Genomic DNA, 12,771 nt, shown 5'->3' on the forward strand with positions numbered 1-12,771 from the left:
AGCCCTGATTTGGCTGAATAGGAAAGCTGAATTCATCAATGAATGAATCTTTTTTTTTGCAGGACTGTATTCTGTCTTTTGTGGGGGGAAATCCCACAAGCAAAACAAATAGATCACTTAGAGTTATTTGGTGTCAGAAGGTTCTTTGATCTAGTAGAGATGTCTGACAAGGAAGGCAGAAGCACCTAATTACTGATGATGCTTCCACTTTCATCCCACTCTACTCCAAAGGGCCCCTCAATTCTCCAGAGCAAATGCAAATTGGGAAGATGACTATCTGACAATTACCTACCCACCTGTCCCAATAAATTAAGCATAAAATAAATTAAAAACTTTCCAAATGTAATTAGATAAAAGTCTTAATAAATAATTGCCCACACTTGTGACTTCTATTATTTTTCTTCTGAAATGTTCAGAAGCGTTACAGAAATAATCATTAATACATTCTGGACAGATAAACCACAGGAAACTAATGCAAACTAATACAAAATCTCAGTGTATATTTCTTTGTTTGTGCTCTCAACTTTTTTTTTTCCTGCTTCCTAGAGAAATTGTATACTATAGTTGTGAAAAAAATGCTTAAAATAGGCAATATTAATACAACAAGATTTTGAATATATAATTAAAACTATAAGAGAGATTTCAAAATTCCAAGATAGATTAAATTAAAAAATAAGATCTGCCCTAAAAAATTGCAATATGTAATACAGCAGTTCATTGTGCTTGTCAACCAACCCTTTTCAGAATTCTCCATTCTGTACATGTAATTGGCAACTCTGAGGATGCAAGCTTTTAGAGATTTTCATTTGACCAGAACACACACACAACTAACCTATAGGTTAATCCTTTCTACCCGATGCAAGAAATTTTATGATAGCCAGTTGGCTAAATCTCTGAGCAAACAAAACTCTCTTTCTCTTGAGGTTAAATAGCATAGAAGGAGTTTGTTGGAGGGCTTTGATCTTTCGAATTCTCCCCCAAGAGTGAAGTCTGAATGTAGGGAGAGATAAAAAGAATCTAAGCTACTACCACACAGGTTGTAAAGGTGAAATCTTTCAGGACTCAGGAAGGAATCCAGTGTACATAGACTTCCACATACAGTGAGTAATCAGGGCATGTTAGTATTCTTATTTTCTTTTTGAATGTGCTAAACCTTTGCCCAATTTATTTCAAAGTTGGGTTTTTTTCCTGTAAGGCTTATTATCTATCATGACTTTCCATTGTTCCACCTTTTGTTCACTTTATGTAGTAAGGAAGATGACCTTGATGGAGATACGACAGAGATATGACATTTTAAGTCTCCAACACAGAGATAATGTTCAGAAGCGACTCAGACAGACACCTCCCTAATTTACTGAAGTATAAGAACAGGGAGGATGTTCATCACAATCATACTTGCAAGATTCTGTTATGATAGCCAATCTCAATAAAACTAGTTTTAGCCTTCCTGTGGAGTTGATTTCTTGGTCTGATCTACCTAGTGGGGCTGACACATCAGTTTTGAAGCTTAATCCTTTTCCACAAATTTAATATTCATTTATGTTTTCTTTGCTCCTGTATGTTCACAATAAAGTCTAAACACTAAAACTGACCTTTTTGTGACAACTTGTGTATTTGGGGGGAATTATAATCGGCTAACATGCCTCAGTAAGCCTAGGCCTCTCCAGATTCACTGCCAAGATTCTGGGTTTAAATTCCCTTGTGTTCCTCAAGTAGCAGAAAAGGGAAACCATTTTTCTTCATTTGATCTTATTATTATAATCCTGGTTCAGATGAGGGGAAAAAAGGTGGTGGTAGAAAATACCAGCCGAAGGAAATGTGCTGCATCACCTTGAGTTGTCCTGCTTTGGTGAGGCACACTTGGTGGGTAAAGAAAGCCTTATTCATGCCTTTTCTTAAAACAATCCCATTTCCTACCAGTTTTCTTTTTATTTCCATCTCTATCTCCCAGTTTCACAGACACTAAGTATGACCAGACCTATTGAGTTGTTTTGATTTCCTCCCCCTCCTTCTCTGGAGTTTTTCTGATGCTACTGATATTATGCCTTCTGTAAATGATGGCTATACAAGGATCCACTCTTTGGAACCTGTAGAGTGAAAGGAAAAAGTGACATTTTTTAAAGATATGGAGATAAATCTGTTTCTACTTAAATATTCTCATGAAGAGTCTCATAACTTACTATAATAAAGAGTGGGAAGACTAAATCTGTCCATTCGTATAATATGCTGATTTCACTCATGTATTAACACAAACTGCAGGCAACAAACAGCATTCACCAAAGAAACCTATAATTAGCTATCCCTGAAAGATCTAAATTTAATACTAGGAGACAATCACTGTCTGCAGGGACAAGTGAATCCAAGGAAAGCATAGTGAGCACAAACATGGCAAACCAATCAATTCAGGTCAATTCCAGCAGTTCAGCAAAGAATAACTTAAAATAATGAGATTTTTTTAAAAAAAAATCAAGCTCAAAATAAAAATATTTAAAGGTTAATCTTTCAGAAAAACAAAAACAAAAAGTACAGCATTAAAATAATTTGTGGTGAGAATAAAAATAGAGATGCCATACTGACTACTAAACAGCTTTATATGAGCTGAAAGGTTCATTCTGTTCCCACAGCTTTAAAAAAAAATCCCAATATTTATCAATAAATGCAATTATAGTGTGAATTTAGTCTGCCAATGAAATGCAGTTGTTAAGGTGTTGTTTTGGACCAGAAAGACCCAAGTTTGTCCTTCTTCAAACACAAAATTGACTATGTGATTTGGGGCCAGTCACCCTCTTTCAGCACAACCTACTTACAGAGGGCTGTTGTGGTGGTCATAATAAAATTATAGGAGATTTCCACGTATGTCACCCTGGCCTCTCAGAAGAAAAAAAATAAATCCATATATAAAATATTCACATAGTGGACATCTGGTGAAACCATAAAGTTAAAAGTTAGCCAGTTTTTCTAATGGAACAACATGATGTTGAAAAAAGCTTAATAATATAGGTGCACATGGGATCCAAGCAAGCCCATACTTAACGATTTTGGCAGTAATTCCTTAGAGGAGTATTACACTACCATAACATCTTTTGGGAAAGGATAGTCAGAACAGAGAGATCAGGCTATTGCTTTTCCCATATTCCCATTCTCCAGTTTCATAAAATGTGGATTGGTAATACAAAGTAGCTGAAATGTATGATTATGATACAGGATCTATAACTGAAGCTAAGGAATGTTGATTTGTTTTAAATGACTTGGTAAAAATACATTACAGCAAAACCATCCAAATTCTCCACCCCAAAAAGCAGGATGGAGATTTTAGTCTTTCTGATTCTGGGAGCCTCATTGCATTGGCAGAGACACCTGTTGTAGCCCTCTTCATCCTGATGGCAATTCATGTTTAAATGATTATGCCTGGGTTTGACAAAGAGGTTTTGGCTATTATCCAATAAAGAATCCTTGGGTGGTGTCTCTAACTCAGCATGGAAGGCTGACTCATTTATTTAGACACCTAAGTATGGATCTAGGGCTTATTCACATTACTGATGCAATGCAAGGTGTGATTTTAGCTTCTTTATGTCATTCCTGTAAAGCTTCATTTTCTTAGGCATAAACTTAATACACTACTACTGCACTTCAGACATATTATTAAAGAAATAGCTTATATTTTCAAGCAAACTATATAATAATCTGTACAATAATTTTAAGAATGAAATAAAAGAGAAATTTGCAAATTAAAGCAAAGGTCTCCAACTTTCTGAGAAGATTGGAATTCAAAACAAGTTTCCTATAAATGGTTGAAGTGTCCTGGATTAATTAACTTTGTGAAAAAGTGAACTACAAATATTTGTGAATATTCATCAGAGTCTTCTCATAGGGCAGACTCTCCAGATCTGTCTTGAGGTAAGAAAGATTTTCTGATTAACCTTCGTTTGCTACATTAGTAGTATGCTCTTATTTATGGTGTTACCCAATTGGCTATAATTATCCTCTTTCTTATCAAGATTTAGAGATGGAAGTGGGGAGGAGGATAGCCCACATAAATTAGACACATGCCCACCTAAATAAGAAAAATCATCATCTAAATAAGGAACCAAAGCATTTGGAGATAGATGCAACAAAGTATATTTTATTGGCATGCACAATTACAGAGATCACTAGGCTCCCCACCAAAGAAATGCAAAAGAGCCTCAAAGCTCACAAACTTACAGGTTATATACCTTTGGAAATGATACAAAAGACTTACAAAAGCAGTGTAAATTGTAACATGACCTGCAGGAATATAGGGGCTGATAACAACATCATGGGAGCTGATCTGGCGCTTCTACATCCTGCTCTTCTATGGAGATTCTAAGCCTGCCCTTTCTACTGATACTAGTGCCTTCTAACATAAACAATGTCCTTTATTTTACCCGTATATTGACTTCCTTCACACCACGGAAAACACAACAACCTGGTTTTTATTATGTGTCTCCTTCCTCTCCAGGGTCATCAGGTAGTTTCAGTTTGCCTGTTCTGCCTAATATGCACTTCAGCATCATGTATGTAAGGATAGAATATTATTTGCCCGCCCCCCCATGAGCACTCTGATTTTGGTGTGCCAATCAGGTGCAGAGCACAACTATGTGTGAAAGGAAGCAGGCTTGTTCTACTGGTGTACCAGATGGGTGCTATGAATGCAAAGCATCTCTGCAGGACAGAGGAAAGTTCATTTGCTTTGAACTTTGCCCCTAAACTGAAGGTCATCTCATGGGTTCTGCAAATTCAGGACATCCATTAGGCATTGGTAAGCCTGTGACTTAACCTTCCCTGTCTCCTTTTCAATCTCTGAGCTAGATAAAAAAGAAAATAGGACTCTGCACTTGCATTTAGCAAATGTGGAGCCAAAATAAACCCCAGATTTCAGCTGAAAATATTTTTCTATAAATATTCTCAATGATCTTCTGCAATATGATTAGGTTTGGTTATACCCCACACCCCTCCCCTGCCTTCTGTTTTGGACTTGCTGCTTGGTCTTCTCTTTGAGTCTCCCTATAATGTCTTTCCTCCTTTCTCCCATACCATCTACTTGGGTTCTGTAACTGGCATGTCACTTAACAGAGTCCTCACCTTTAAAACCTTCATTTTTATACAATTAGGGTACTATCTGATTCTTAGAGTTAGCTTTAGTTTTGGTTCTTGGCCAACCCTAAGACATTAAGGCATAGAAAGGTTAATATTTTCAATGTTCAGTTCAGTGATGGAAAAAGAATATTGGAAGAAACTCTTCCTGTAGATATTTAACTGAAATACCTGTTATAGACAAGCAAACAGCTAAAATAGAACAACTTCCTTATCAATAAATACTATCCTTCCACACATCCTTGTCAAAAACAAAGAAGATACTATCTGCATAGGTTTTATGTCAACAGGATCTGCTGTATTAATATGAAATTCAACTTAATTCTGCCATCGGCTGTAATGCTATGCATACCAACAAAGCAATCAGTTTCCCAAATTTGTCAGCATCTGAAAAATATCATTTTATAGTTAAGTAGAAATTATCAAAACTTAGAAAATTGGCAACTAAAATAAAAGTACCAGTGGATTTTAGTATGAGTAATTTCTTGAATTAAGACAATTAATAAAAAATATAAACATATTTTATTGGACCAAGTATTTCTGAAATACTTCAACAAGCATTAATAACTTCTGGAAGAAAATCATATTGACTATTAGTAGCCTGGCTTGTACTAATAATCTTTTTAAGAAATAGGAATTTTGATTAAAAAGTATGTAAACTCTTCACTGAAAAAAAAAATCAGTCTGGAAAACTGTATTTCTGCCATTTTGTATAAATGATCAATTGTACAAAAATTGGATGTTGTAATGTGGATGTCACTGCCAATTCTGAACACACTGTCTCCTGTCATGCTGCTTGTCAAACCAGTTTTATAAATTTCTATATGGCTTCAAGCAGCACTAGTAAAATACTCAAATTAGCTTCTACCAGTTCTACTGTATTGATTATATTTGGTCATCAAGACCAGCCATTTTGTTTTGGCATGATATTCATAATTAATTAAGGGAAGAATCCCTGAAATACATATCAAAAACAGAGTATCAAAGAAATTTTTGAATCAGAGATAGGAAATATTAGTGCCATCTGTTCTGCGTCAATGAATTAAAAGCTACTTCAAATTGTCCCAGTCACCTCTGAGTTTGTATTAAGTGAGACCATGCTCAGTTCATTCTTACACAAGCATACCCAACCCCACTGTATGCTCTGAGCAATTTCTGCAAATTAAAATAATATTATTAGGAGGGGATTGCCTATCTTCAGATATAAATCTAGATCCAAGGATCTATGTCATTGTTAGCAGAACTAGGACATGAAGACCTGAAACAACAAACAAACAAATAGGGAAAACATGTAGAGCGGGATTTCTTGAATTCTTTCCAACCCCTTTTCTGGCAGTGGCCCTAGGAGACCATTCTGTGTAATGAAGTACTGTGTTTTCACTAATTATTTCATTTTATTAGTTTATGGATTAAAAAAAAATAAAATGATTTCCTTCAAGCAATTTTCTTGGCAGTATGGAAGTAGTTTGCCATTATCTTCTTCCAGGATATTTTTCTACTACTCAGTTTAATTTATGATTACCTCATGTTATTGCTTTTAATAATTCCTACTGAATAGTTGTTTTAATAAGTTTGTTAGCCCTTCCTGGACCAACTGCACTAAAGGGAAAGTTAAACAATATTTCAAATCAAATGAAAACAATGAAGATCAAATTTACGTTTTAAAGAAAAATCTGGATTTTTAGGATTTTAACAGGGTTCTACAAGCTTCCCCAGCATATAAAATATCAGTTATCCATGTTTTCTATGGCAAAGGGATGGACAATACATAGCCTCTGAACCATACATAGTCCCCAGCAATCCATTTGCAGACCTAAAGCTCCCCTCTTAAATGATATCACCAAAATTCAATAGCAAATTGTCAGAGTTTCAAGTGTGCAATTTTTGCTTGATTTGGGAGGATCTGATTAGTTTTAGAGGCAGAGATAAGAATTCAGGTGTTCCTTTGGAGTAGTACACCAGTTTCTGGAAACAGTGAACAGTAGCTTAATCAAGATAACTTTGTCAATTGATTGATGTCTTATTTTATATCCAAGCTGTAACTACTTGCTGTAGAAACTCTAAGTATTCCATTCACATGAAATTTTATCTGTATTTAGGCACATGCCTCCATCAAGTGATAAACAGGTGGGAATAACATATTTTACACATCCTGAAGTTTCTGAATCATATATTCAAAGACAGCCCCAGATGGAATGATTTAAAATAATTTATAAATCAACCAGCTATTAAGAACAATGGCCAAATTTCTATCTTCTGCAATAGACATAGCCAGTAATCTGCTGAAGCTAAGAGAGCATTTTAAGCCCTGCTGGCCTCTACAGATCTCAGGAATAATGCAGGGTCAAACAGTGTCATCTCCCACTGCTACAACAAAGCAACTGTATCTTCCTCATGGCCATTATGTATTATATGTAAGAATTTTGGGGGGATATTGTAAGTTTCTATTATCTCTTTATAATGTAGAAAATTAAGTTTGCTATCTTTATTTTCATCCAGATGGAAATGGTTAGTCATTCTGATTCTTTTGGACAATCGCAGAAGAAAACAAGTATATATTTTCCCCCATGCTTATGTAATTTAAGGCACAGCTGTCCATATATCTGCTGATTTATTTTACCACTATCTCCAGTTTCTTACCTTTAGAACATGTGCACTGCCATATCAGCTCATATTTATGGAAAAGGAAAAAGTATGAAATATTCAGAACAGATTGGTAGCAGTTACTTCTAACAAACATTCTGTGACATATTTCAATCTGGGATAGTAAACTACTCAAAAGAATGTATTCCAAGATACTATGATTTATATTTTAAAAAATGGTCCCAAATTACACAAAACTGATAATTCTATACAGTACAGTCCATGATGAATAATTTGGCTTTAATCTGTGGTCATGTGGCACTAAGTCTTTCCTCTCCTAATGTTCTTTCTATTGGTCAGAATTCAGACAGCTCTAGAGTTTGCTATAAGCAAATATATAAGAACAGGCAAAGATAAAGGGTTCTTTTTTAAAAAAGTTATTGCTTAGTGCAAAAAATAAACTTTTTGTAATATGAAGTCTTTTAAATTATTTATCTACTCTATAAATAAAAATACTGAAGAAGGACAAAAAGCCTAATTCAGCAGTAGTAGAACATCTATCTATGCACACACTTAAGATTCTGCTTCTCCTCCTAACACCCACCCTTTCACAATTTGTTTTTTTATTTGAAAATATAAATGAAGTTTTTTAAAAAAAAATGAATTAAGACAGTAAAAATTAGGAGATTTAAATTAACATGTAGGAATAAAAGGCATAATTATGGAATAGATATCTACATAGAAGAAAAGCGAAAATCCATGGAAAAAAACTTATTAAATCAAAATGAACTATTCATCCTTTATTATATACTTTGATTAATACAAGAATCCCCTTGCCTTAAGCCATTCCAGACCAGTTTTGATCAATCATACAAGGAGCCGAAATGCCAAAAATGGTCAGTTTAAGCTATCTGCTGACTGCAAGACCCTCCTTCAAGATGCTTCAGAGAGGGATATTTTGCCCTACAGTCTAATGAAAATCATGTCAGAATATAGCAGTCTCAGACTCTAAAAACACTCGAAAGCAAGATAATATTGATTACATCAGACTAAGAAAATGAATAATTTAGATAAATAATTTTCAAAAATGTTTAGTAAAGATTAATCAGAATTCTCCTAAACAAGTACAGTATTTGTTCTGAAAAATATATGGACAGGAGCTGCACAAATCATCCAATGATACATTCTTTTATTATTGCAGCAGGCTCTGTAAACAGATGACAAAATTTCTTTTTTTCTTAAAGTGTAAAAGAGAAAGCCTCATGTCCCCTTCTGAATAAATATCAATACCAAAGTCATCTTACCATGTATGTGCCACTGTAAAACGTCGCCGTTGACGGATGCTTTTATTCACCAGCAACTTTCTGAAAAAGCATGGAGAGTTCCTTGGAGAACTGCGGGGGGATATTTTTGGAGAGGTGGGTCTGTTCCCGGACACTCTTGGAAGCTCAAGTTCTAAATGCATTTGTTCTTTGAAAGTCTTTATATAAATATCAGTCTCCGGAGCAGCAAGTTCCCTAGAAGAATCTTTTGCTGTCATAGCTTGGAGATTATGTTAGCTCTCACCATACAGAAAACACAACAATAGCACAGCCCAAAGACATTGCTGGGGATTCAAATGCTGTTAAATTGACAAGCTCTGTGCCAATCATTCATTGCATGTAGATCTGAATGAAAAGGCTGCCTAAAGAAATGGCAGCATAATCGAAAAATAGATAAGTCAATCCTGCCAGAAAGAGGTTTATCAGTCTTGGCTTTGCCTCTGAAAATGCACCAAAGTGCTTTCTGTTTCAGTAGCCTCCTTGTGGATGTGGTTTGTCTGCAAGCTACATGGTGTGACACTCGCTGAATTCATTCAGCAGCATATACAGCTCATGAAAAATTCATAAGGACTCCCCGTAAGTCTTTTGCCAGATAATGTTAGGATTAAAATACCTGATCGACAGAAATAGAAGTAATGCGATGTTGTTTCTCCCTGATCACTGAAAAATTATTGTTCCCCTTCCTATTATAAGACCTAATTGAAAATGGTTAGTTGATATTCAGCTTGTTTTGTTTGAAAGGGTTTTCATTCAGAATTATCCGTCCACAGCTCAGATTGCAACTGCTCCTCCTACAACATGCTGATTGGTTCAATTATTTTGACAACTGGATGCTAAAGCTAGTCCTCCCCTATACATTAAGTCAGCACAACATTTTATCAGTCTGACGGCTTCAGAACAGATTGTATACAAGACTCCAGTTTTATCATCTTTGAACAAATACAGAACTATCATAATAATGTGAAATCAGGATAATCAGCTAAAGAATTCCTTTGAATTGATGGCAAATTAAAATATTTCTGACCCCAAAAATAAAAAAAAAAAGATCAATAATGACCTATGGCTTTTACTAATTCCATGTTTTCTAAAAATTTCAAGACCATAGGGGAAGTGTCAAAACTAGGTTGAAAAGAAAGAGTAATAAGATAGGCAGGAATAAAGCACTTAAACGTATTTAAGAATTAAATGATTGCTATCTTATGAAGAAATAGTGTTGCAACTTCTAAAATCAGGCAGAAAACTTTAAAACTTCACAATCAGAACTGCAAAGAGATGGTGAGTTAATGCTTGGCTCATTCTAATGATTCTTAAATCCAGCCTTTTTAACTGAAACAGGAATACAGATCTATCTAGTGTACTGCATTTTGGTTATTTATCTTACATTTCGGATACTCATCTGCAAAATTCAGCCCCATCACCTAGCTGCAGCTAGCCAAACATTACATTTTATAATATTTTGCTCAGTGGCAAAAGCAAGCTGCACTGCCTCCTAGTTTCCTTCCAGGACAATTCGAGATGATGGTTATCACCTTTAAAGTCCTACATAGCATGGGACCAGGTTATTAGGATGGACATGCTCCAGCTCCCTTCCCTTAGATCAGTGTTGTCCAACTTGGCCACTTATGGATGAGTGGACTTCAACTCCCAGAATTCCCCAGCCAGCCATGCTGGCTGGGGAATTCTGGGAGTTGAAGTCCACTCATCTTAAAGTGGCCAAGTTTGGACAACACTGCCTTAGATGTTCTTAGATCTTGCGGGACCTAGGCAGTGTGCCTTTTCCATTGCAGCCCCTGCCCTGTGGAACACCCCCCCCCTTGAGATCCAGCAGCTGCCCTTTCACCTTCTAGAAAGCATGTAAGAGCTGGCTTTTCCCTCATGCATTGGGATAAGGTGAGGTTGGAGTGGGAGGAAAGTGTTGTGGGCTGCATCAGGCAAGTTTTTCTATCTTTGGTTTTATTGTTGTCTGTTTTTACGGTTCGCACATATTGTTTTACCCTTTGGTTGTGAGCTACTGAGAGTTTGGTTTTAATATGGGTGGCTATATAAATGTTTTAAATGAATAAATACATGCCTCACTTCTGGATTTATACCTAAGCAAAAAGAGAGTCATCAGTGAACATGAGGATATGGCAAGTTAGATTTTGTCTGAGAATGGAGAAGTTCGGATTATATTGGAAACAAATGGGTGGCAGGTCTTAAATAAAAGTCCCATGGTCCCACTTCAGTCTCATAGGCTCTATAGTGTCCTGTATGTAAATAATTTTCTTTTTAAACATTATTTTATTTGTTAAATGTATTTGTTTTAATATACAGATATAAAGAGAAAAAATAATACAAAATAAAAAACCAAAATGGAAAAAATGAAAAAAGAAAAAGTATAAGAAAATATTTTGTATATAAAAAAATCTCAGTTTGTAAAAAACTGTGTTAAATCGTGAACCACAGAGTAAGATTGATGAGTCTTTCCATTACATTAGTGTCATAAGCAGAGGGCCAGTGGGGTATAATGATTATGGGGTTCGACTAGCCCAAGAGACCCAGATTCAAGTGTACCCTCAGCCATGAAAGATCATTAGGTAATTGGGGTCACTCTCTCTCTTTCTCTCAAACCAACTTACTGCACAAGGTTGTCATTGTGGGAAAAAATGGGAGGAAGGAGCAGTGTGTGTGTCATCTTGAGCTCCTGAACTAAAGGGGTAGGGGGATATTTATTTAACAAATAAATAGACATCAATCCAAGGTTTTAAACCTGAAATGACATCTTCCCTGTGAAAGAGTAAATGTTTTACTATGCCCCACACGCACTACATTCACTTGATTATGTGCCATGAAGTAGTTTTCAACTCCTAATGACCACATAGACCGATTTTCTCCATGACAATCTGTCCCTAGCCTAGTCTTTCAGGTCTTCCAACAGTGCACCCATTGTGGAGTTCAAGGTGCTCTCTAAGCTTGGTTGTTTGCTTGCAGATGTTTTATTACCTGGCTAGACAACATCATCAGTGTTAGTGAGTGTGGGGTTTGCTCTCTGTTGTAGTTTGCCCTGCCAGTGTTGGTGGGGGTGTGGTTTTCTCCTTGGTAGTTCCTTGATTAGGGCATTGTTTTCTGCCTGTTTGTCTGGGGTTGGTATCCAAGGACTCCACAGTTCAACCCCGAGCTACATATATTCTCTTCTATTGGATTACAGCCATTGCCACTGTAGCTGAGTCCATCCACCTTGCTGCTGGTTGTCTTCTTTTTCCTTCCACCCATCCCAGCATTAGAGCTTTTCCAGAGAGCTAGGTCTTTGCATAATTTGAGCCTACACTATATTCACAGTTCTTCATATAGTAATAGATTCCAAAATTGGAGTAAGCAATTTGAAAGCATATTCATGTCTCTAAACTGCCTTGATCTCTGTAACACCACACTTACAAACTAATGGATATTAAACTGAAACGGGATGATGGTTGGGCAAGTTCATATCTAATGTATATTCCATGTTCCCTCCATCATTTTACACTTCCAACATAACAAAGGTAACAGCCAACCCTTTTTAAACATTCTCTGAAGTGTCCAATAAGTGTGAAAAAAGAACTTTTTGTTGAATTAATCTCACCTTATTAAGAAATATACTGAATATACTTTAAAGCCCTTAATGATTCATTTTTAATATGGTGTATCCCAACTATTTATTCCAAAGTTATTCCAAATAATTAATATTCAACCTAACAATACTTTTTAATTGCCAATTTAAAAAGATTGCACATTT

The 12,771-nt window shown here is 35.8% G+C and overlaps 1 protein-coding gene across 2 annotated transcripts in view; it reads right to left on the reverse strand.

Moving 5' to 3' along the window:
- Window positions 1-12,771, reverse strand: part of PDE4B (phosphodiesterase 4B) — a 224,325-nt gene that overhangs the window by 156,368 nt on the left and 55,186 nt on the right. Inside the window, exon 1 of one of the 2 annotated variants that reach the window (XM_007424890.3) lies at window positions 9,003-9,238. The exons of the other annotated variant lie outside the window; for it this stretch is intronic. Within the exon in view, the coding sequence (XP_007424952.1) occupies window positions 9,003-9,238 (236 nt within the window). Of the gene's footprint in view, window positions 1-9,002; window positions 9,239-12,771 lie in introns of those variants that run through there. 2 annotated transcript variants of the gene reach the window in all.

This window comes from Python bivittatus, unplaced genomic scaffold (genome assembly GCF_059951505.1).
Source record: "Python bivittatus isolate LINGU-HERP-01145 unplaced genomic scaffold, Pbiv_v1 ctg000700_np1212, whole genome shotgun sequence".
NCBI classification, from domain to species: domain Eukaryota; kingdom Metazoa; phylum Chordata; class Lepidosauria; order Squamata; family Pythonidae; genus Python; species Python bivittatus.